This window comes from Narcine bancroftii, chromosome 5, assembly GCF_036971445.1.
Source record: "Narcine bancroftii isolate sNarBan1 chromosome 5, sNarBan1.hap1, whole genome shotgun sequence".
Classification (NCBI taxonomy): domain Eukaryota; kingdom Metazoa; phylum Chordata; class Chondrichthyes; order Torpediniformes; family Narcinidae; genus Narcine; species Narcine bancroftii.
In genome coordinates this window covers 130295536-130322634 of record NC_091473.1, presented here as the reverse complement: position 1 = coordinate 130322634, position 27099 = coordinate 130295536, and the positions used below count along the sequence as shown (strand labels likewise).

Sequence of the window (27099 nt, the reverse complement as noted above, 5' to 3'; positions counted from 1 at the left end):
TGATTTGTTCATAGTTCTAGAGAGTTTTTATATGTTTCTGAAGAATATTCAAAAAATAATGCCATCTGTGACAGGTGATTAGGCTGGATCAGGGGTCTAAATGGATGTAACAATTTTGTGTCCACCATCTTGAAAACCTCAATTGAACAGCATTGTTATATTTCTGTGGTCACCAGCGTTGTCTCCGCTCCATCCTCAACATCCATTGGAGCGCTCACACCCCTAACGTCGAGGTACTCGAGATGGCAGAGGTCGACAGCATCGAGTCCACGCTGCTGAAGATCCAGCTGCGCTGGATGGGTCACGTCTCCAGAATGGAGGACCATCGCCTTCCCAAGATCGTATTATATGGCGAGCTCTCCACTGGCCACCGTGACAGAGGTGCACCAAAGAAAAGGTACAAGGACTGCCTAAAGAAATCTCTTGGTGCCTGCCACATTGACCACCGCCAGTGGGCTGATAACGCCTCAAACCGTGCATCTTGGCGCCTCACAGTTTGGCGGGCAGCAGCCTCCTTCGAAGAAGACCGCAGAGCCCACCTCACTGACAAAAGGCAAAGGAGGAAAAACCCAACACCCAACCCCAACCAACCAATTTTCCCTTGCAACCGCTGCAATCGTGTCTGCCTGTCCCGCATCGGACTGGTCAGCCACAAACGAGCCTGCAGCTGACGTGGACTTTTTACCCCCTCCATAAATCTTCGTCCGCGAAGCCAAGCCAAAGAAAGAAACGTGTTCAGTAAAATTCATGTTATCTGGAATTCAAGCAATCCCCAGCCTCATGCAATCATCAAAAAAAGTTGTGGAAAATAAATACGTTAAAAAAAAATATGGAGCTTGAAATTGGTTTACCTCACTGTTAGCTCACCACTCATGCAATAAGCAATCTCAAGCAACTGAAAAATTCAGTTATCCAGCATCTATCAATCCCCACAAGTGCTGGATACTAGGGATTTTACTATACAAGTCTGGGTGGGTACCCAACCCAATTTATGAAAATATCAGGAACTGGTCTCTTGAATAACCAAATACGGACCATTAATGATAATTTTCAAATCAAAATCTTCAACTTCTTTAGCTTTCTGCTGGGAGAGCCATCAAAGTGATGATTTTGCAGAGAAGCATGTCATATTTTAGCTCTCACCGCCAATGACATCATACTTGTGAATCAAGCTGTCACATAACGTGCAACACACAAATGTGCTGGAGAAACTCAGCAGGTCCCACAGCATCTATAGGAAGTCAAGGGTAGCAAATGTTTCAGGCCTGAGCCCTTCGATAAAATTTTACTTCAGGATAATAAAGCCATATTTTCAGAATAAACAAATACCACTTGACAAATGGGTCTGGGACACATTTCATAGGTGAATATGAATAAGCAATTTTGAGAACAAATTATTCATATAATTTCTTCAAATACTTTCTGTATCATGTGACAGGCCTGATCATTGATATTAGTTTGTGTTGAATGTAGTGGGCATTATACACTTGTGGCGGTCCACAATTGCAGAGATTGGACTGGCACATTGCCCGGCAGCAGACGCGGACAGAGACAACGAACCGGCGGGGGTAGAAGCTGGGTCAGCATCAGACCAACAGCCCTAAAATGGCCTTGGTCAAGCTGCCCAGCTAACTCAGCAGAAACAAGCTGCGGAAGAAGGACATTCATATGTGTGGATGTTCCCGCCCGCTATTGTTAATCATATGGCTGACTCAGTCAATCCGCAAAAACGGCAGGAGCTTGAACAGTATAAAAGCAGCTTTTCCAGCCCTAATAAAGGAGTGAGCTTAACCTCCCACACTGTGTACATGTGTGTTTCTTTGTAGCGGTCAGCTACACACTAGAGATTATGGTAGGGAGAATTCAAACCTCAATGACAGTGGCTTAAGAAGCATTTTGGAGTCCATGTACTTTAAAAAAAATTCAAGTTTTTTTGTCTATGTTCATTCATAAAAATAAAACAAAACTGCAGATGCTGAAAAGCTAAAATTAATACTGTTGGAAATACACAGCAGGTTGTGTCACATCTGTGGCTGAAAATTTTTCAGAACTGGGAAGGAAAGATCAAGAGCTCTGGTTAATCCTGGCTAACCACTGGGGATAAGCTGTAAGCAAGGTTGTCTGGTCAATGAATCAAGAGAAAAATAAAGCAAAAAGAAGAAAAAAATGGGAATAAAAGGAAACAAAATGAGACCTGATAGGTGGTTGACGGATACTGAGAGAAGTAGAATTCAACACTGAGTTCAGAAGGCTGCAATGTGCCCAGACAAAACAAGAGGTGGTGTTCCTCAAACCTGAGTAAGGCCTCATTATAACAATACATGAGGCCCCTGTGGTCATCTGATATTACCCTGTCAGAGATATCTCCCCTCCCTTAACCTCTGTGCAGCTTAACAAGCTATATTTTCTCTCCTTTCCAATTCCGATAAAATGTTGATTCTACCTCTCTTTCCACAAATGTTGAGTATTTCCAGCATTTATTTTGTTTAAATTTGTTCTTATTGTCATAAAATAGTGTTTTTTTTTTCATTTTTAATGTATAATGTTTTGGAAAATATGATTATATGTAACAAGCTGTAAATGACAGTCAGTTCCCGGAGGGTTACCACTGAAATCTCTCAGATGTTAAATGATTTAGATGTGATTCATGCTGGGTACTGTTAGGTCTGCTTTGTTCATGAATGAGTGAGTCAGACACCAGACTGAGTCGAAATCAAGGTTCTTTATTACCGGATTGTAACACTTGCAACTAACAGTGTTAGTTGGAGAAGGCGCATTCTGCCGTTATCAGCAAGTGGTGTTTATTTATACCTCAGGATACGTACTTAGTAAATTATCATACCATTACAGTGTCCAATGAATAAACTGTTGCTATCCTTCTCTGCTAGCTTGCTGCACATCAATTTGTCATTACCACTCTTATCTTGAGAGTACAAGGTCACAACTGCATCTTGTTACGGCTCAGCACTGGGTGACTCCTTCTTCATTCCCAGTTCATGATGTTTTTACCTAACAATACGTATAGTATCAGTCACAATTGCTGGTTCCCCAGTTTCCCCTTCTGGTATGTCAAAGATGATAGTAATCTGTATGGAAAAAGCTTAGCTGTAATGCTTGAAAACAAAAATGCATGTTTAATTTGTGAAAATAACAAAACTGCTGATTTTAAAATGATATAATGGCATTGTGATTTATACATATGGAATGCACTGTGATGTTCCATAATTAAATTTGAAAACCCAAATACATCATTTTGCTTAGTTGTTATTACTTATACAGTGAAGGTTTGTGTTATTTTATGTTTATTTTGCCATGCAGTGCCTGAAAGTGGATATTTTGTCTACAAAATGCATAAACCTAAAGTATTAGCACAAAGGGTTCCAGGCCCATGGACAAGAACCGTGTTCAAAGATTGCCATGTAGCTATAATGCAGGGGAGGCACTCACTTAGCCTCATTAAGCCAAGACTGCCTTAGACTTGTCTCGTATTCTGCATGACAGCAGGATTTATGTTGCATAATAATTCTTCTGAGGTGTATGAACTGGTGAACTGTGGCTATTTTAATGAGAGCCACTGGTGATATGCATAATCTATCAGGCAGGTGGCTGACTTAAGAAGGGCCCCAGCTGGAAAAATTGTTGAGTGTTGCCACATTTAGAAATCTGTCAACGTTGTTTCGTGAAAGGGCATTATTACAAATGCTGGAAAATGTATCTGTCAACCAAATGTTTCTGTCATCATTGAGCCCGAGGAGGCAAAACCTTGAGTGTAAAATATTCAAAATGTGCAAACTATTGAATTAAAAGCAGAGTGGTCAGGAAGGATCTGAGGAGAAAGGAAAAGACTAAAATGATGCTTTGCAGCATTTCTGTTTCTAGGAGCGTCGCTTTCACTCCCTACTAACCAGGAAGTCTAACGAGGTGGCCATGATACTGGGAGAACACTGAAAATAAAACCTCCTGTGGTGGAACCACTGGTAATCCTGTTTGTATGTGTATGATTAGCCCACCCCTTGCTGATTGTACCTGTGGCTCCTCCCCCTGATGCCCCTAATAAAGGTGGCAACACCATAAACTCCCCCCACCTCCCCAGAATAAGCTCGGATCTCGGGTCAGCAACATGAGACATGCCTTCTGTTTATGGTAATAAAAGCCCATCAGTCAGGTAACTTCTAGTCTTTGGAGATATTGATAGCGCATCAGACCTCCGAGCCCCTAACCTGGTGGGGCATATTCGACGGTGATAGGGAAGAATTATCAGAGACTGTGTTGTATAATTCATAAGAAAATTGGACAGTGATAGTCCTGTCAGAGAGTTAATGTCATTTTCATAATTAAAACAGATTACACAAGTCTGGGGAAGTATAGATCAGACAGCTTGAAACTGGCGGTTGGTAAGAAAACAAGATTTTCTTCAAGTTGTGACCAAATATCAATTAAAGTCAATCATACAATAAATTTTCCATAAGGAAGTTATGCATGATCAACCTTATTGAATTTTGAAGAGAAATAACAGAAAGCAAAGGTTAGGTAATGCAATGGTTATAATCTGTTTGTATTTCCCACAGTACAGTCCGGCAAATGACAGAGGAAATGGAGGCAGGAAGCAGAAAGAGGAGTGGTCATCAAGCTGGAAGATGAAAGAGACCAACTAAAATTGGGAAAGGTGAATCGATTTATTCAGGTCTCAATTTACATCAATAATTTGGACTTGGGAAGTGGATTTTTAAAAATTTCCAGTGGTCAATTCCATAGGCATAAGAGGGCAGCATTTTGGCAAAGCAGTTAGCACAATGTCTTTACAGTGTCAGCGATTCAGGGGTTCGAATCCTGTGCTGTCTGTAAGGAGTTTGTACGTTCACCCTGTGTTTGTATGGGTTTCCTCTCACCCTTCGAAACTTACCAGTCTTCTGCCTACATCCCTTCTTAAAAAGTGGCGTGACATTTGCTGTCTTCCAGTCTGCCGGGACCTGCCCAGAATCCAAGGAATTTTGGTATATGACCACCAATGCATCAACTATGACTTCTGCCATTTCCTTCAGAACCCTTGGATGCATATCATCAGGACCAGGTGATTTGTCTGGCTTTAGTCCCATTAGTTTCTCCATCACTACTTCCTTTGTAACAACTATTTTATCAAAGCCCTCCCCAACATTCACATCCTTAACTCCGCACTTGGGCATGCTGGACGTGTCTTCCACCGTGAAGACTGACACAAAATATTTGTTCAGTGCCTCGGCCATTTCCTCATTTTTTGCTGCCTGTTTTCCTTTCTCATCCTCCAAGGGTCCTATGTTAACTCTGGCCATCCTCTTCCGTTTTATATATTTATAAAATTTTTTTGCTTTCTGTTTTTATATTTTGTGCCAATTTACTTTCATAATACTTTTTCCCATTTCTTATTACCCGCTTCTCAATAGGTTGCACTCAACTGAGAAAATTAGTTTAAATGTAATTTTAGACATACAGCACAATAACAGGCCATTTCAGCCCAAGTGTCTGTGCCGGTCAACATGCACCCCATTGACCTCCACCTTCACTTTGAACAGTGGGAGAAATCTGGAGCTCAAGAGAAATCCCATGAATGAAATTGTAGAGCAATAAAATCTAGGGTCCAGGAACATGTGTTACTAAAATAATGATACAGATTGATATACAGTAGCAATTTTTAAAATAAATGGCAAGAAAGCTGTGATTTCTGATTTAGGAAGAAAGCTAGTTAGACCACATATAACCATTTACAGCACAGAAACAGGCCAGTTTAGCCCTATTAGACCGTGCCAAACATCTGGAATAACAAACACTGTTCTTGTTTTCCATATTATAAAAAGGTTGGAAAAGATGTATGATAGCAAAAGAGTTATAACCATTTGAAAATACTTGACTGAATTGGACAGTTTTATCTCCAAAATGGAATACTGAATTCTGACCGGACTATTAAGGGTATAGAGATAGGGTGTCTTGATACAAACATAAAAACAGATCACACAGGGAGTATTGTGTGCAGTTTTGACTGCCACACCACTGGTAGGATCTAGTAGCATCAGAAAAAATGCAGAAGAGATTCATCAGGAAATTCCTTGGAATGGAGTGCACATGGAGGGATTGGATAGGCTGGGCTTATTCTCACTGGAACATAGAAGCCGGAAGGATGGCATTATTTAGGTTTATAACAAAATTGAGGGGCATAAATAGGTGGGCTCTTAAAGACATTTTATTTGGCTGAAAAGTCGAAAACTTGAGGACATATTGTAAATATTCGAGTATAATGCGAAAATTTTCCCCCCTTTCCCCCTCAAAAATAGGTGGGTCGCATTATACATGGGAGTAAATTTTTTTCTGCAACTTGTGACTCAGGCCGGAGAGACACTCAGGCGGGTGAAGGAAGGGGTGAGTCGTGAGAGATGGCAACGTGACTCGGGCGGGTGAGGGGAGGGGGGGTCGTGAGAGACGGCAGTGCGACTCAGGCGGCCGAAGGGAGGGGGGGTTGTATTATACACGGGGGTAAAATTTTTTCCCCTTTTTCCCTCAAAAATGGGGGTTTGCATTATACACGCATATTTACGGTAGGTTTAAGTGAAATGGGAAAAATAATGAACGGAGATCTGAGGGGCAAGTATTTCACATAGAGGCTGGTAGTTACATGGAGCAAACTGCCAGTGAACCAATCACAATAATTTAAAAGACATTTGGATAGATACTAGGATTGAAAGGAGCACCGCCTTCAGCACAGACATTTGATGTATGTTGAAAAGATTTGATTGAATAGAGATTGGAAAAATATTTTTATGTTTGATGAAGTTCAAACTAGGAATCACACCATCCAAATCAGCAGTAAATCTGGTAAGGAATTTGAGATAACCCCTTTGCTCTTGGAGAAGTAGAACACATTCGTCTTGTTTCGTGTAAAAATAAGAGAAAATGCTGGAAATACTCAGCAGGGCCAGGAAGCATTGGTGGGAAGAAAACCTGAGTTAATGTTTCAGGGCAAAGATCCTTCTTCAGAGTTTAAACAAAGTGTCTACAACCTGAAACATTAAGTCTGCTTCTCTTTGCACAGATGCAGCCTGACCTGTTGAATATTTCCAGCATTTTCTGCTTTTATTTTAGATTTCCATTAACTGTAGTTCTTAAAAAAAATATACAGTCTTGTCTTTTTCTTGTAATATTCTTCTGCTCACACTAATTATTAGAGGACAATTAATCAATGCTTAATAGTATTTAATATCCCTGACGAAAGTGTAAGTGAATAGAATTAAGGAAAGTGAAACCCCCACCACCGTAGAATTCGTAAAATAAAAACAAGCATTTAGAAATTATTAGAGAAGATGAAAAAAACCAAAAGGAGTGATGAGAAGTGAGCATTTCTCATCGCACTGTGAAACTATCAAACGTGGTTAGGCGCAGCAATCTGTTTCAATGTTCCTTGATCAAGAGAGGATCAAAGGGCCAAAATTTCCATTCTTGTCTTGTTTTTACAAATGGGAATTTATGGAAGGAAGTTGTGATGGATCCCAGAGTCAAAAGCTCTGCTGCACTAACTTTCCAGATACTGGCATGAAGGACAGTTACTCAGTCAACGTGCTTGATGAATTCAGTCGTCTCTGATACAGTGTAAGTGGTGCCTTCAATAAAGGAAAAGAAAGGAGAGAGAGCTAAATAGGGACAAAACCTTAGGAGCTGGGCACAAAAAAAATGTGAACTATTGTTGGAAATGGAGAAGGTTCCCTTGTCAACATCACTTTGAAATATTTGCAGTCCCAACTCCACAGATCAAGCATTCAAAACTGATTTTGTCCATATTTTAAAGCTAATATTTGAATTGTTCAGATCAGTAGTGTAAGCTATTGTAGAATGACACTGAAGACCAATGGAAGCATTTCACTCCTATGCCTCTAACCTAGTGGTTCTAACCTTTTTCTTTCCACTCACATCCCACTTTAAGTAATCCCTATGCCATAGGTGTTCTGTGATTAGTAAGGGAATGCTTAAGGTGGCATGTGAGTGGAAAGGAAAAGTTTGAAAACCACTGTTTTAATCATACCTAATTGACTCATCATGTGCATGGATTCATAACTCCAAAGGAAATGGGCCAATGACAATTTTTCTCAAGCAAAATATTTCAGTAACATTTGGGTCCAGAGCAGTGATCCTCAACCTTCCCTTCCCACTCAAATACCACCTTAAGCAATCCCTTACTAATCACAGAGCACTGATGGGATGGGTAATACTTAAAGTGGTATGTGAGTGGAAAGAAAAAGGTTGGGAATCACTGCTTTAACCACTCCCAGTGTTAAACAGAATTAAGATATTATAACCAGAGACATTTTTTTAAAGAAGATGGAACCCTGTAAACACAGGAAAACTCAAACAGAAACTTAAATTTACCAGAAAGTTAATCATCATAGCTAATATACAGTTAAACAGAGACAGATTCTTGACACATGTTATGTGGTGAAAAAAGGCTATAATTTATATTCTATCATTTTCAAATACAGGTATAGATAGACTCATTTCCCTATAATTCAAGGGAAGCATCTTTTAACCATATCATGGCATTTATTAAGTCAAAAATCATAACCTTTTATAACACCTCATAGACTTTTCATCATATTGTGTATGCAAATACACTTTGCAGAAAGATGCTCAGATTTTGAAGCAACATCAAATAAATCTCGACATACTCCAACAGGCATGGTTTGGATGCTCAACAAGAAATTCCAGAGTTCACAAATCTGCACTGCTATACCAAACAACATACATCTCTCTACATCTCTGACTGGTACACAGACATCAAACATCTCTCTCTTTAAGCTCTTCAGGCATGTGCTACCATTCAATCAGGTTTTTTTTAACCAACCTTATACCTTCTTAGGGCAGCATGGTTGGCATAGCAGTTAGCGCAATGCCTTTACAGTGCCAGTGGTCGGGTCTGGGGTTGATATGCTCTCCCCGTGTCTGCATAGGTTTTCCCCGGGGTACCGGCTTCCACCCATTGTTCAAAACCTACAGGGTTGTAGGTTAATTGGGTGTAAATTGGGCAGCGGGGCTCATGGGCTGAAATGACCTGTTAACGTGCTGTATGTATGTCTAAATTTTAAAAAAAATTAAAACATGGCTGCTGAAGGAGAACATTTGTACTCAGAGTTTCAGAGTTGTATTGCCCATTAATGCTGACCCTTCTACCCATCTACAACAATCCCATTTCCCTGCATTTCTTTCATAATATTCTATGTGATGCCTACTGAAATGCCAATCTAAATGCCTCAAAAATGTAGTGATTGTACATGATTCACTACCTCTTCTGGCAAGTTTCAGATATCACCCACTCTCTGAATAAATACACTTTCTTACCAAATCGTCTAAAACTCTCGCTTCTCACCTTAAACAAATACCATCTTGTTTATAGAACTCCTACTACCATAGGGAAAATAGATTCAAACTGTCTTCCCGATCTATGCCACTTATAATTTTACGTACCTCTATCAGGTCATCCCTTGGCCTTCTTTGCTTCAGAGAAAATAAAGCTAACCTGAAATAAAGGCTTCACTGCATAGCCCAAAAGCAGACAGAGGATGTCATTGAACATTTGTGCATTATGTAACAGAGACCCTCTGGATTACATCTCTGGCTGCTACACGGAACATCAAGCAGCTCTTTAAGCTTTTCAGGCATGTGGTGCAATTCACTCAGATTTTTAAAAACCTATCTTATTCCTTCTCGCCCCTTGAAACCCCACTGTGACAGAGTATAGATATGTTTTTGGGAGTAAAATTGGAGCAGGTCTTTTTAGTGTAGGTCACACACAGACACTTCAAAACAGATCTTATTTAAATTACTTGAGCTCTGCTCATGCTAGACATGTTGGGGCCAACAGTCTTTGCAAAAGCTTTGGAGAGTGCCGAAGAAACTTCACTAATGGATTGTTGTTTACAAAAAGGCAATAGATGAAAGTGCTTGTCGGAGCCGCATTCTGTCAGGAGTGGAAATTGCTGTTCTAGGAGAGTCATGTGGTCTTGCAAGCAGAGAGAGTTAAAAAGGGTTTTCTCTCAGAGAGAGAGAGAGAGAGAGAGAGAGAGAGAGAGAGAGAGAACATAGGAACATAGGAAGTAAGAACAGGAGTAGGCCAAAAATGGCCCATCGAGCCTGCTCCGCCATTCAATATGATCATGGCTGATCTAATTTATGACCTAACTCCACCTACCTGCCTTCTCCCCATATCCCCTAATTCCTCTATCATGCAAAAATTTATCCAACCGAATTTTAAATATGTTTAATGAGGCAGCCTCAACCACTTCCCTGGTTAGAGAATTCCAAACATTCACTACACTCTGGGAAAAACTATTTTTCCTCATCTCTGTCCTAAATCTACTCCCCTGAATCTTGAGACTGTGTCCTCTCGTTTTAGTTTCCCCGGCCAGCTCAAAAAACCTTCCTACATCTATCCTATCCATACCCTTCATAATCCTATATGTTTCTATAAGGTCTCCTCTCATTCTTCTGAACTCGAGCGAATACAATCCTGGACGATTTAATCTTTCATCATAAGTCAACCCCTTCATCCCAGGGATCAACCTAGTAAACCTCCTCTGGACCGTCTCCAAAGCCAGTATATCCTTCCTCAAATATGGAGAGAGAAGTGTTCTATAGTTTTACAGTCAGCAGCAACAACTGGAACTGGAACAGGATAAGCTGACAAGCTTGTGGAAAACCCCATTTTGAAGACGGGTTTGTAAGTGGTTTGTTCAGCCTCATCAAAGCCCTTGTGGTTCATGCAAGAGGAGAGGACTGGCTGTCTAATGTTTTACTTGGAATAAGGGAAACAAAAGGGAGCTCTGTAGTGACTTGAAAGAAAGAGGTTATCATCTGGAAAACCCTGAGGGGACAAGTTTCGTCAGCAAGACACTAGAGTGGATGATTAAAAAGGAATCAGTTATGGATGTCCTGGAACAACAAATCTCTCTCTGAAAACCGACAAGAACCTTCATGAGCGGTAACCATTTACCTTTCAAGCACCAAAGCCAGGGGAACTTTATAAATGTTAAATTCTGTGCACAATTGCCTCCAACCAGTAAACTTGGAGGAGTGAGAAGTGAGATTGAACAGTGAATCAAAGCACTTTTCTCAACTTACACACACACATTACATACACGTGCGCTTAGAATTAGAAGGGGTTACGTTAGGTTAAGTAAGTCAATAGTGATAAGTTAAAGTGTGATTCTATTTTCATGTTTAAAAATAATTAAAAGCAACTTTTGTTTAAGTAACCATTTGGCTTGGTGAACATCTATTGCTGCTGGGTTTTGGGGACCTCTGGGCTCGTAACACCACAAAAAAAAACATCTAATTCCTTCGATAACATCAGTTGATGAAGTAATCACTAAACAGTGATGTTGCTAACTGTTGAAATGAGGTGCCTTTCGGCTGATCTAGGGTTATCTACATCTTAAACAAGGGAAACAAGGGACATGAGAAATGGATTGCTTAAGTAAGCTGCTGAAGCAGCCAACACTCTCTGCTTACGTCTACCTAAACAAATTGACAAAGGGAAAAGATGTGATAAGAATGAGAGAAATTAAGTATTGTATGTTTCTATACTACCACTTATGCATCCTCCATGCTGTACAGACTAGATACCCAGTCAATATCTCCACAGTAATTTCTTTGGAGGGAGTAAGAAATTTGATCTTCGAGTGTGCCTTTTATTCTGCAGGCTGATTATATGAGAAAATATTGTGTTATCTATTTAGGCAGCAATGTGTTTTTTTTATGACATACACAATTTATCTGAATGCAAAGCATTTTGCATCAAAAAAAGCAGTGAGGATGTTTGAGGGGCAATTAAATGCATTATAATAATTTCCCATGTAGTACGAATGAATAGTGATAGGGCAAAATTCAACCATTCGCAGCACATTATTCTCTTTTGTGTGTTGGTTCTCAACAACGTTCATATAGTTACAGCCTTAATGAACTACCTAGAGTCCCAATTTATTATCAAGAAATGCGGATATGTCAATTCATTCTTCCCACAAGCTCAATGCAATTCATTGGGTCAGATCCCCCTGGATACTGACTGTACCTCGCATCCTCTTTTCACAGGACGCCTGCAATTGCATTTTCACTCCTATACTCGGTGAAGAAGTGGGGGCTGCAATCAGAGGCTGAGGTGTTGATGACAGGCACCAAAGTCTAACCCATGGACCAGCCCGCTGATTGCATGTAGCTAGAGGCATTTTTATGATCTCCTAGTGGTCATCAAAGACATTTAGAAACTTGGAAAATATTTTAATGATTAAAAAATGATAACTTAAAATATTTCTAAGAATTTTGTTCGATGTATTTAATTAATAAAAAAAAGTGAAGTTCAGTAAATAAGGCAAACTACTTTCCTTTTAGGGAAAGTTGGCAACATTTCAAATGATTTGGATGCTCCAGTTATGGTTAGCAAAGGCCCTTCCAGCCCATGAGCCTGTATCACCCAAATGCCCCAATTAACCTACAGCCCACGTAAATATTGAAAGGTGGATGGAAATCGGAGCTCCCAGAGGAAGCCCACGCAGACACGAGGAGAACGTACAAACTCCTTACAGGCAGTGCCAGATTCGGACTCAGATCGCTGGTGCTGTAAAAGCGTTGAGCTAACCGCTACACTAACTGTGCCACCTGAAAATTCACCTGGCAATGCAATAGACTTGACTTGACTTGATGGTGGAGGGGTAGCAGCTGTTCCTAAACTTGGAGGTGTGAGTCTTGCGGCACTTGTACCTTTTCCTGATGGTAGTGGTGATAACAGAGTTTGTGCTGGGTGGTGTGGATCCTTGATGATGGCTGCTGCCCTCCAAAGGCAGTGTTCACTGTAGATGTTCTTGATGGTCGAAAGAGTTTTGCCTGTGATGTCCTGGGCTATGTCCACTTTGTTTTGCAGGACTATACACTCGGGGGGGATTGGTGTTCCCATACCAGAGCAGGATGCAGGTGGTAAACACACTTTACATGACACATCTGTAGAAATTTGCCAGTGTTTCCAATGTCATATCAAACTTCTGCTAACTCCTGAGGAAGAAGAGGCACTGACGTGCTTTCTTCATGATGCCATTGGTGTGTTGGATCCAGGCAAGATTCTCCAAGATCGTGACTCCCAAGAACTTAAATTTGCTCACTCGCTCCATCACTGATCCCCCATTGAAGTTTGGATTGTATACCTCTTGCTTTTCCTTCCTGACATCAACAATCATCTCCTTGGTTTTGGTGATATTGAGTTTTGATGGTGCACCATTCAGCCAAGCTTTCAAGCTCCCTCCTGCGTGCTGACTCATCGTCCCTTTTTATATGGTGTCATCAGCGAATTAGGTGTAAAATAAATAGTGTAGGGGACTAAGAATACAGCCCTGTGTTGCTCCGGTACTGATGGAGGTTGTGGAGGACACAGGGTTGGGGTCTGGAGCTGAGGAAATTAAGGATCCAATTATACAGTAGGGTGTTGAGTTCCAGGTCTTGGAATTTGCAGATTAGTTTTCAGAGGTAATGGTGTTAAATGCCGAAGTGTAGTGGATAAAGAGCACCCTCAGGTATGCATCTTTACTGTCCAAGTGTTCCAGGGCATTTTGTAAAGCCAGTGAATTGGAATGGATTCATGTCGCTGCTCAGACAATAGCATTTTCTTGGATGATCAGATATGAAAATAAACTGAGCATGACAAAAGTGTGCATCCATATAGCATCCCAAGGACACCATAAAGCCGTAGGAATATTGCGGGCAATTAGAACTTCAATGTCATCTTGATAAAGGCACCGCAATGCCTCGACTCTCTCTGAAATGTAGGATAAGCAAATTTAAATTCCTGGGAGTCATTATCTCAGAGACCTTTCCTGGACCCAACATACTCATGTCATCGTGAAGAAAACACATCAGCACCTCTACTAGTTTGCGGAGGTTAGGCATGACTTTGGAAACCTTTGAAAACCTGTACAGCTGAAGTGGAAAGTAGTGCTGACTGGCTGCATCTCGGCCTGTGGCGGGGGTACCAATACCTCTGAGCTGAAAGCCCTGCAAAAGGTAATGCACCCAGTCCAGTATGTCACCTGCAAACCTCTCCCCACCATCGAGAAAATTGATTTGAAACGATGCCGTCGGAGAGCAACAGCAATCATCCAAGATCTTGCTCTGATCTTGCTTCTGCTATCAAGAAAGAGGTATAGGTGCTACAAGGCTCGAATCACCAGGTTCAGGAACAATTCCTATCCTTCCAGCCTCAGACTCCTAAACAACACTCAATCAGAGACACATTTAAAGACTCTTGGCACATTATTTATTATTGAATATTTATTTTTTTCTGTATTGTACATTTAATTGTTTGCACTCTTTCTTTGTTTGTATTTCTCTTCTTTGCATCCATATTTTTTCTTGAGTATAGTTTTTTGCACTACCGATAAATAGAAATTCTGCCTAGCCTGCAGAAAAAAGAATCTCAGGGTTCTCAGTGGACAGGTATCATGAGGGACTGATAGAAATTTAGGATGCATAGCTGGCTGGAACTGAAAGAATACATCAAAAAGGGGTGAGGCAGTAAAGAGATTTGAATATCCTAGAGTGTTCGGGCTCTTCATTCAAAGGGAATGTAGCTTGGTTCATCTGCTGGGCATTTGGGAACTTTCCCCCTCATTTCATAAGGAGAATATGAGAGTGGTCTTTTAGTGCAGAAGATTGTGATTGGTATATCTTCTTTCTCTCTACACTTCTTATTTGTATGTTGGAATGGCTCAACGTCATTAAACTGAGTTATTTTTTGCATTTATTAGAGGTTTAACAAGACCCAGACTTCTTACAGTCTTTAAAAACAGCAAAAATTAAAGCTGGGTATTCCGATAGAGGTTGTTTACTTTGTAAAGACTAGCACGACAATTCCAGTACTGCCCTCAAGAAAATTCAATTATGCATACTGTTTTGCAGAAGTGCAATGGTTTTAATAAATGAGCTCATAAACACATGGAGATCCTGGCATGAAAACAAATGATATCCAACGCGAGCCAAGAATTTTTTTTTTCACACAATGCAAAGAAATTTGTACAAAAGCCAGTTGCTAAATGGGATCAAGCCCTCGTCTCCAATTCTTGCATGATGACCATGAGGTTCTGGTCATTTTTCATTTTATACAGATAATTTTTGATATCTGGAACATGCTGCCAGAGAAGGAGGTGAAATCAGATATGACTGCTACATTTAAGAGGGATTTAGTCATGACTTAGCAAGGTATGTAGAAGGAGATGGTGGCAAATAATAATGATAAAGTAGGTAAATAATTTTTAAGTCAATGGAAATAAGATTGTCATGGTTGGTTGGGCCAAAGGGCCTCTTTCTGAGCTGGGTGACTTCATGACTCGATGTTAGGTGGATTTGCAAAGGCTGACGTGCAAAGAACCTTCAGGAAGGCGAACCCTTGGAGAGCTCCCAGCCAAGGTGGTGCACCTGGGCCCATCCTTAAAGCCTGTGTGAATCAACTGGCTGGAGCTTTTGCAGACATTTATCAACCTCGCCAAGTGCAATGAAATGCTTTGTGAGGTTATTAATGAAGAAAATCAGCTCCTGTCACAGGAAGGACCAAGAATCACATCAATTTGCAGATTGTCACAACAATTCAATAGGAGATATCACCTCAATGGCCCTCCTCTCTATCTAAGATCACCAGAACATCTACATCAGGCTGTTACATATTGACTACAGATTGGCGTTCAACACCATCATACCATCTAAACTATATACTGTATATGCCATCATATAAGGCACCTGGTGTATAAGATGACCCCGTTTCCACTTAAAATGTAGGTTTTGAGCGAAACATGCTGTGTAAGTCTACCCTAAGTCCAGAACTTACCACTGGGAGCTTACTGCCCCCATATTCCTTTACCAACCAAGTTCATAGGTTGTTTCATCTATGTTTGCGATGTTCCTTAATAGATAATCGGGTTTCTTACATTGTTGTATTGCGAAGCAATGGAAATTAGTAATTTTAATGCCACAATCCACAGCTAATTTCAGTGCTATTTTAATTTACTGCCTCAGTGCTACATTATTTCTCTTCATAAAACAACTACATCATGAAGCAGTGGCTTTGAAGTCTTTTCTGTGGTCTTGGTTCTCTTTAGCCCACTTAAGTGCAGAAGTGTCTATTTTATTTCTTGATACAGTATGTACAACATGTTTAATTGCTGTGAGCATATAGAGGTGGCCATGGCTTCAAGATGGTGGCGCAGCAGTTGTTCGCAGAAGCTTCTTGGGTATGGTTCTATTGTATCTTGCTGTGTTATAGTCCTGTAGGTTCTTTATGTAACACCTTGATCTCAGAATGTGGTGGTACACCACCAGCCTACTGCAGGGGGTAACCTCTGTACCTGCAGGCGTGTAAGGGGACAGGTCAACATCTGGCCAGCTGCCAATCAGTCGGCCTGAATGGATTAAGCCCCACCCGGTCTGGTGTCAATCACTCTCCGGGATAAAAGCCTGCTCCGGCCTCCCGAGGCCTCACACTGAGTTGCTGCAGCCATAGCCAGCCTGGCTCTGTGGAGGTTTTTGTGGATTAAAGCCTGTTGTTCAGTCTTTACCTTGTGTGTGTCTGATTCTGTCTAACAGCGCACCACACAGAGGCTGTTGTCTGGCTTAGTTTTATTGTGGCTATGATTTTAAAGCAACAAATAAAGGCTACTTGAACTCGATCCATTTTGACGCTGCTCACGGACCACGTCTGCTACATGCTTCTTTAGAATCGGCTAGTGTGCAATGCCTCCTCTCATCACACACTAGTGAAAACTTGAGCCTTTCGAAGAAACCCTGCTTTTAAGAGTTTTAAAGTAGTCCCGGTGAGATTTATTGTGATTGGGCTGATGAGGCAGTGTAAATGGAACGCACCCGGGACCCTGGCTGATTGCTTATTGTTTGTTAGCTGTTCCAAATGGCGACTGTAGCTTTGTTCGCTGTGATGTTATTTTAAGGTATGTTAAACTGATTTATGATACATTTTTATTTGTTTTAATATAACATTTTGGTTAATCCAGCTTCCCAAATGAAAGTTTCAGTAGAAAAATATTTAGTGTAGGACCATATGAGTGGCACAAGTGTTTTATACTGTTCTCCATTGCCATGAGGGGACACTCTAAACCACAGTTTATTAAGGTTTGGGTTTTATATTAGGCATATAAAGTAACCCTTGTTTTGGAGTGACATTTTTAACATTCAAATACTGTCTTATATACTGACATGTTCGGTAATCAAAATAATAGATCTGGGACTCCGTTCTTCCCTTTTTAGCTAGATCTTCAAATTCCTTCTCTGAAGTCCTCAATCAGCATGGATTGGCAACATCACCTCCTCTCGATGACCATCAGCACAGGGGCACTTCAAAGCTGTGTGCTGGACCCTGCTTTATTCACTCCACATTCACAATTGCATAGCGAAGTTTGGCTCTAATTCAATCTATAAACTCACCGTCGACATCACCATTGTTGAGTTATAATGTAGGATATTGATTGAGAATTTGGTCTTATCGTGCCGGAACAACAATCTTGATCTCGGCATCAGCATGACCAAGGAGCTGATTGTGGACTTAAGGAAGGGAAGGATGGAAGACTACATACATCATTGATGGGATGGCAGGGAGAAGGTTAGTACCTTCAAGTTACTTGGAGCCTCCACATTGGAGGACATCTCTTGGCATCAGCACATTGAAATAACCATGACAAAGGAACACCGCAGCCACAACATTCCAAGAAGTCTGAGGAGATCCGGCATGTGATCAAGTCCTCTATCAAACCTCAACAGGCAAACTGTACAAAGTATACTGACTGGATGAACAATGGATTGATTTGTCTACACAGAAGACCGCAGAAAGAGGCAAACCTTGCCAAGACCACCATGGGAACTGACCAAAATGAAGCCAATATTAGAAAGGATCCCCATCACCCTGGTCACAACCTGTTGTCACTTCTACCTTCAGGAAGAAGGTGCAGAAGCCTAAAGTCCAGCACCTCTAGGTTTAACAGCAGTTTTTTTTTAACTGCTATAAGGCTCTTGAATGTCCCTGAACTTCTGTAACCCTAAGCATAAACTACTCTGGCTGACCAAAAGATCTGTCTGCACTATTGAAGCCACATTTTCTTCTTGCAATAACTGCAAGCATACTTAATATATTCCATATTTAAGAGAATGTCATTTAGCTGTACTTTGAAATAACTAATTTAAAGCTCCACCCAGAAAATCTTGTATACTTCTGTGACAGTGTGCAAACAGAATGTTCCCTCCACAACTCATCTGTGACTGAAGTCATTTGTTGAAACATTCAGTTGTGATGTTTCAAGCAAGTGGTAGAAGAAGCATTCTGAGACATTAATTGCATCAAATCTCTGGAGTAACATTAGTGAGTTATTCACAAAAGGTTTCTGGAAGAATTAGACAAGACAGGCCAATGACTACACATTCATGCTCACACCCTTCATCTGTGCAACATCTGCAACAAATGGCCATCTTTAGTATTACAATAAACATCGAGTGAAATGAGCAAAAGCAATTACTGGAAACAATTTTCTTTTTGTTGATAGGAAAATCTTCCATTACTGAGAAAGTCAGCCATTTTATTGTATTGTCATGCCTGGTAAATTTCTGAGGCTGCTTTGTATACTTTTAAATTAGGCAAAATGATAATCAAATCATATTATGACTGCATTTAAAACAATTTTTTGTAAATTAAAAAAAATGTAAACTATGACAACGACACCAATTAAAGAGCAGAATATGACAGAAGAGTGAACGGTTTTGATTGCCAAATATTTGGATTTGATGGCAAGGTTTGTGAAGCACTCGATGCTTCACTAAAATGGCATAAATATGATTCCCAGGCTTGGCGGAGTGGCTGTTGGAAATCCAGAAATGGGTTAAGATGGAGGCTCCACTAAAGACATTTGAATCTGTATTCCAATTATCGAATTATAGACCATTTGAGTATGTTTTTATTAAACCCATCAGGGAGATGAATGCAGTCCAATTACCCTTAAAGACAAATGCAAAATCCCCAGCACAGCTTAACAGGTTTTGTCACAGAATTGTTTAATTCTCCATGCCAAGGCCAGTTTCCTACTGCCACTACAACCTCTGGGGTTTGGTATTTTATGGCACAGAATTGGCAATCCAGAAGTAATTAGGTTCACTCCCATCATAGCCAACTGTGGGGCAAAATGTTTGGTAATTTTCTGGATTTGCACTTCCATGTCAAAACCTCTTAAGTACTGAAGATTTTGTCACTGATCTGAGTAATATATTGTAATAGTAACTGTTAACATTTCCATGTGAATTTCCTTTTTTCATTTTATAAGTGAACTTGCAATAGGAAAATTACCCACTTCCTTCTTATTTCCAACCATTGCTGAGACTTTATTTGAAACTCTATTGATAGCTATTTTTCAGATTTCAGGTTTATTGTCAGAGTACATACATGACATCACATACAACCCTGAGATTCCTTTATCCTGCAGGTGTGGCAGAATTACTACTAATCAGTGGTGCAAATATTTAACTGCACACAGTGTGAACACATAAACAATCAAAAGAACTGTAAACAGATAACAAATGTAAACAAACTGACTGTGCAATACAGGGAGAGTGAAAAAAAATCAATAAAGTGCACAAGTAAGAGTCCCTGATTGAGTTTGTTGTTGAGGAGTCTGATGGTGGAGGGGCAGCAGCTGTTCCTGAACCTGGTGGTGTGAATCTCATGTCACCTATACCTCTTTCCTGAGGGCAGCAGCGTGAATAGAACATGTGCTGGATGGTGTGGGTCTTTGATGATTGCTGCTGTCCTCTGACAGCAGCGTTCCCTGTTCGTGTACTCCATGGTGGGTAGGGTTTTACCTGTAATGTCCTGGTCTGTGTCCACTATCTTTTGGAGGGCTTTCTGCTCAGGGGTGTCGGTGTTCCAATATCAGATCGTGATGCAGCCGGTCAGCACACTTTCTATCACACCTCTGTAGAAATTTGCCAGATTTTCTGGTGACATACCAAACCTCCACAACCCCCTGAGGAACTAGAGGCACTGACGTACTTTTTTATCAATGCCATTGATATGTTAGATCCAGGAAAGATCCTTCGAGATAGTAACAAGAACCTAAATGTGCTCACCCTCTCTGCCACTAATCCCCCAGTGATCACTGGATTGTATGCCTCTGGCTTTCATTTATTGAAGTTAGCAATCAGCTCCTTAGTTTTGGTGACAGTGAGTGGAAGGTTGTTATTGTTGCAGCATTCAGCCAAGTTTTCAATCTCTATCCTGTATGCTGGCTCATCATTTTTTTTGTCTACATGCTAAATTATTTTCTGCTCAGTTTTATTGATTTATTCACCAACATTTTAACTTGGTTCAAAATCATATTGAATAAAAATTAAAATGTCACACTCTCAATAATAGTCAAAGGCAATAAATATTGAAGAAATCTATTGTGAACTGAAATTTTAACATTTAAATATGAGAATGGAATTTTAATAATACAGGTGGCCATTTTGACAAAACCAGATGTAATTTTAGTTCACGTATACGTGGATCTGCTGGGAAATTAAAACAATCACACCTTCCTGATCATTATATAGGCATACAATATCTTCCTTATCTACCACAGGTACACATCAAAATATTTGCAGGTGAACAGAGAGGCCAAGAGAAAGATAGCGAGAGGAAGGAAGAAAGGATTCATACCTGTCCAAATATTCCAGAAATTTTAGGGGCTGGTTTTCCTTTCTGATGAGACATTGTTGGGGGACTCTGTCCTTTCCAATTTTGCAGTTCCTCAATGCTTTTTAAATACAGCAGTGCTTGCAATCCTGTGCAATAGTCATCGATTAACGTGAAGTCCTGGTTCTGAATTGCACTACACACCTGTAATTACAGAGGTTATTTTATTTTAAACAATATATGCGATTTTTTTTCTGGTATGTACATTTATTTTTTACGGATTTAGCATTTAATTGTTTGGAAGCCAATCTTGAATAAAGAGGTAAAGTGCAAAATCTCTGTAAATGTAAATCACAACATTCTGTAGACATTGTGGTTGAAGTAAAAACACAAAATGCTGGAGAAACTCAGCAGGTTAAACAGGGTCCTCTATGTAGGAAAGGCTGACATAAAGGACATTGTTTGACCTGCTGAGCTTCTCCAGCATTTTGTGTTTTTAGATCTCTGCAAATGGTTACCTCTTCAAATCTGTTCAATGCATCCATTCTATTCTAAATGCAGCTTTATGAAATGATGTTCTGACCTGCGATTGTTATCATCGCACAGCTCAGTGCAATAAACTGTGCAGAGAAACAGAGGAAAAAATATAGAATTGGAGAAGGCTCTACAGTCCATCTGGCCGAAACACAAATAGCTTTGATTTGCCCTCACTTAACTAATTCTTCATCTTTCCACATTATCTTCCCCTATTAACTCCCTATGCACCCTCCGTGTGAAACAGCTATACTTCAATGTTCATACATCATCCTTCCTCTAAACACCAGCTAAATCTCCCTTGCTACTAGTATTTGGGATATCTTGAGCACATTATCCATTCTTTTAATAATTCTGATTATGTGAACCATCTCTCCCCTGTGTCTCATCTTCAAAATAAACAATCTCAGGCTTGACGAACCTGCCTTGCAGCTGAGCTGCAGAAAGTGATTTATTATTTGCAATGTTCTGCATTGCCTGTGGTGCTGGATGCATATAGCACAGTGACCAGTACTTCTCATAATTCTTGAGGTGCAACTTCATCAATGCCTGATATGGGCTTGTTATAATCTGTTGGAATTTGTGATTTATTCCCTCGTCTCTACATCCCAAGCCGTTTCTTTCTTCTGATTCAGAATACACCATTGATTTTTTTGAACTAGCTATAAAGTCCTAGATCTAAGTATATTTTATCTTAAACCCTTGAGCCATTTAGTCTGCACTTCCATTGTTTATTTTTCTTCATTCCATTTGTTCATATTAAATGTAATTTATCACTGAATTTTTTTAAAATAAATTTAAAAAATTTATACATAATTGTAACAGGCCTTTTTGGCTCCCGAGCCAGTTCCGCCACATTACATCCAATTAACCTACATCCCTGCTACATTTTGACGGTGAGAGGAAAATGAAGCACCCGGAGGAAACCCATGGGAAGAACGTACTGTAATGGATAAATATTGGGAGGAATTTGGTAAGATTACATAACACATTTTAAAGCAGATCTTATTTGAAATACTGAAGAATTCATATTGAGGAACATTGCAAAAACTATGGAAAATGTTATGCACATTTTACAAGTAGGTGCTAAATGAAATGACGGCATGAAATGAATAGACCATTGTCTTGGATTGGAGACAGGCTGGCTAATTGAATAACTACAAGGTGCTTACTCAAAGGTCAATGAGTAAGTTGTTTGCTGAAGAAGGTGGGGGTTTTTGCAAGTGAGAGAGTCACATAGGCTCTCATAGGCAGTGGAGTTGGAGAGAGAAAGGGAAGGGAGACAAGCTCCCTCGGCCAGTGTGTGTGACACTGAAAGCAGCTGAACAGTGCAAACCAGGAAGCTTGTTGAAACAGAAAGCTCCAGAGCGTCGGATGGCTGGAAGTGCTATCTATCTGATGTTTCTCTTGGAATAAGTGGAACAGAAAGAAACTCTGTGTAGTCTGAAAGAAAGAGGTTATCATCTGGAGAACCCTGATGGGGCAAGTTTCATCAGTGAGACATTGAGGTGATTAATGGTGGTACCTCAGTTGTGGAAATCCTGGAACAACAAATCTCTCTCTGCCAACCCTACGAGAACCTTCCTGAGCTGTAAACATTTACCTTTCGAGCACCGAAGCCTGGTGAACTTTATACATGTTAAATTCTGTGCACAGTATAAGAATTGCCTGCATCCAGAGAACTTGGAAGAAGGAGAAGTGAGATTGAACTGTGAACCAAATAACTTTTCTTAAATTTACACACACATCATATACGTGCACTTAGAATTAGAAGGGGGTTAACTTGGGTTAGTTAAGTATAGAGATAAAGTTTGATTCTGTTTTCATGTTTAAAGTTAATTAAAAACAACTTTTGTTTAAATAACTACTTGTCTTGGTGAATGTCTATTGCTGCTGGGTTTTGGGGTCCTTTGGGTTCATAACAGTACAAGTTCCTTACAGACAGCGTGGGATTTGAACCCCAGATCCAATCACTGGCACTGTAACAGCATTGCATTAAATGTTATGCTAACCATGCCACCCGTCCATTTTTACAAAAAAAAACTCTTGACTCTCTATTTATCTTTCCCTACTTTAAAATTGACGTAATCTGCAAGTTTATATTTTCCGCACTCTATTTCAGGCTCATGAATATTTCTTGTCCCTCATTCACAGAAACTCTTCTACTTTCTCTCATGTGGCTAATTTTTCATTTGTTACAATTTTCTTAGCCTGTGTGGCAGTGTCTTGCTGAGATGTAGGTATCACACTCCATTGGCAATAGGATGTCTCAGTACGTTTTCCTAAGTTATTTTCAAAAACAGACAATACATCATAGACACATGAGAGACTGTAGATGCTGGAACCTGGAGCAATGAACAATCTGCTCAAGGAACTCAATAGGTCAAGCCACATCAGTAGGAGCAAAAAAAAACTAAAAACCAATAGCTAATGTTTTGTGGCAGAACCCTTCATTGACTGGTAATAATGAAGACCGGATGGAAGGCATAGGTCTGGGGCAAGTGACGGAATTGGTAAACTGTGAGAGGTTCCCACCCCACAGACGTGATCTACCAGGTTTGCTGTCTGAAGAGGGCACGCCAAGTCATTGAGGGCCCGTTCCAACCCACGCACAACTGCTCCGAAAGAAATACAGGAGTATCAGAGCCAGCACCACCAGGTTGATGATCAGCCTCTTCCCACGGACAGTGAGAATGCTGAGCGTCCAAAGAAACTGCTCACTCTCACCGTCCGTGACTCTCATATTTACACCGGAATATTTATCTGTTTATTTGCATATTGTGGTGAAACCACTATTGTATATGTAAATGATATGACCTTTTATCTTTGACCCTGCCCTCAATGGCTGGCTCGTGACTCCTCCCCTTTATTCCCCCATAAAGGCTGACATGCCACAACCCTACCCCCAGTTCAAGCCCGGGTCAGTGTGAACCAGCAACACAAGGGATGCTGTGTGAACCAGCAACACAAGGGATGCTGTCCATCTCTTGCTAATTAAAGCCTCCAGTTCCAATAACTTCAGTCTTTGCAGAATTGACAGTGCATCAATTTTATTAGCAAGACTTTGTTTCTTCGGAACATGGACAAATACTTGAAGCTGGACCACCTGGAGATCGACTAAAGAGAACCAAAGCAGCCATCAAATTCATGCTCTGACACCTCTGTTTTGAAAGATTCCTCACAGCCTCTGAAGCTGCGATCCAGGACGATGAAGACAAGCTTCATCTGCTATTTTTGTACATTGTGCACTGAGTCTACCAGATGGTCCAGGACTGCCAGGCATACGAAGATGCCATGGACATCCTGAAAGACCAGTACAAGGTACAGGTGAATGAAGTCTATGCACAGGATGTACTCCACTCGCGCAGCCAACGACCTGGGGAAACATTCAATAACTCTGTCAGGGCCCTGCAAGGGACTGCAACTGCCAGGCTGTGAGTGCTGAACAGCATACACAGCTGCTGATCAGAGACACCTGTGTAGCAGATGTCCTACCTCAAACAATCGAACTGGCAAACTCTCTGGAATTAGCCATTCACAACGCAGAATCGTTCTCATTAGTTAAATTTCTATTTATTCTCTGAAGGTGATTTTTGAATTTCTTTTTCCAACATTGTTATTCCTTTTTCTAATTTATCTATATCTTCTATATATTCCTTTATAATTTTTGAAGCATAACTTATAATTTGTCCTCTTAAATAAGCTTTTAACGCATCCCAAATACTAAACTTATCTTGTGTTGAATGTAAATTTGTATCGCAAAAAGTTTCTTTAAAAAAACAAAAATGTTCCCTTTTCAATAATAAAGAATTTAATCTCTATCTATAGACTGAGTGTTGTTTTTCCAGAAAATTCCAATTCAATCAACAATGGAGATCGATCAGATAATATTCTTGTTTCATAATTGATATTCAAAATTCTTGATTGATTTTGAGCCGAAACCAAAAAAAAAATCAATTCTGGAATATGTATCAAATCTATTAGAATAAAAGGAATATTCTCCATCTTTAAGGTGTATCCTTCTCCATATGGCATTTAAATTTAAATCCTTCAACAAAAATAACATTTTAACCAATTTTGATTCAACTATTGTCCTTGATGATTTATTCAGCAAAGGATCCAAACAAAAATTAAAATCTCGTCCTTCTAAAATATTTTCATGGATATCTGCTAAATTCAATAAAATGTCTTGTATAAATTTCTGATCATCTGTATTTGGTGCATATATATTTAACAAAGTCCATTCCTCAGAAAATATTTTATATTTTACCATTACATATCTACCCACCAGATCTGTAATTACATTTTTAATTTTGAGTGGTAAATTTTTCCTAAATAATATTGCCACTCCTCTAGCTTTAGAATTAAACAAAGAAAAAAAACTACCTGATCTACCCAATCTCTTTATAATTTCAAATGTTCTTTTTCAATTAAAAGAGTCTCTTATAAAAAAGTAATATCCAGTCCCAATTTCTTAATATAAGACAATTTTTTATTTTTCTGCATTTCCATTAATATTAAAACTCATAATCTTAACTGTTTTATTCATTTTCATTATATGTACATTTTTAAAAAGTCTCTTTCCGTCACTCCTAACCAGGAAGAATTCCCACAAATTAATTTGGTCCTGAATGTCAATCCAAAAATCATCAGAATGATTCAAAATAAGCACATCATAAATGATTATTATTAAAAAAAAGAAAGATTAAAAAATCCTCTCCAAAATGCTAGAGATACTGGCATTACCACCCTCCATTTTACGGGTAGTGGTCAAACCACGAAAACACATCCAGCCGCCAGAAATCAACAAACACATCCCCCAACCCCCACGGGAGAAAAATAACTTTTCTATTCAACCAACAATTCCTTCCAATATGAGATTTCTTCATCCAATAAAGGAGAATAAAAAAGCGGGAATAACACCCCCTCTCTTGAACATCAGATTCATTGCAAAAAATCAGTTTCTTTTGTAACTTTGATTTTAGACAAACTCTCCCCATACTCTTCATCCAGTATATGGCCTGTGAAAAAACATATTCTGTTGATCTGGTAGAAATACTTTCAGAGTAGCTGGATAACAGAGAACAAATCTATAACCTTTACCACATAAAATCTTCTTGACCGGATTAAAATCTCTTCTTTTCTTCAGTAAAGTTTAACTCAGATCTGGATTTTAAAAAATCTTATCCCCTTCATAATTCAAAGGTCCATGTTCTCTAGCTCTTCTCATCGTTAAACCAAGAATCCTCTCTCTATCATGGTAGTTTAAAGATCTAATCAGGGCAGATCAAGGTCTCTGGTTAGGACCCGGCTTTGACCTCGAGGCGGTATGAGCTCTCTCAATTAAAAGCTAATCCTCAAAATGTTCTCCAAATAGTTTTGGTATCCATTCTTGAAAAAAATTGGATCACATCTTGACCTTCTTTGCCTTTTGAATCCCCACAATTTTAAGATTATTTCTTCTACTGTAATTTTCCAAAATGTCAACTTTCTCAAGCAATTTTTCATTCATACAGATCAAACAGGTCATTGTATCCTCATTTATATTTGATCTTTCTTCAAAACGTTGTAATTCTTCAGTATCCTCATTTATATTTGATCTTTCTTCAAAACGTTGTAATTCTTCAGATACATCTTGAATTTTCTCTTCCACTTTATCAACTCTTTGTGAAATATTATTTATCACTTTTGTCAAATCTCTGACTTTTCAATTCTGAAGTTAAAAGTTTAAATTTAGTCTCCAATGCATCAGAAAGTCTATCTATTTTTGGTTCAATTTTATTCATTTCTTTTCTAAAAAATGTTTTTCTTGTTTTTGAATCTTTCTTCTTCTGAACTTTACATTTCTTCTTAAC

At 39.6% G+C, this 27099-nt stretch overlaps 1 protein-coding gene across 3 annotated transcripts in view; it reads right to left on the bottom strand.

Moving 5' to 3' along the window:
- Positions 1–27099, bottom strand: part of LOC138763967 (dihydropyrimidine dehydrogenase [NADP(+)]-like) — a 1056199-nt gene that overhangs the window by 89481 nt on the left and 939619 nt on the right. For all 3 annotated transcript variants that reach the window (XM_069939063.1, XM_069939062.1, XM_069939064.1), the window contains exon 20: positions 20735–20914. In XM_069939063.1, the coding sequence (XP_069795164.1) occupies positions 20735–20914 (180 nt within the window). The remainder of the gene's footprint in view (positions 1–20734; positions 20915–27099) is intronic.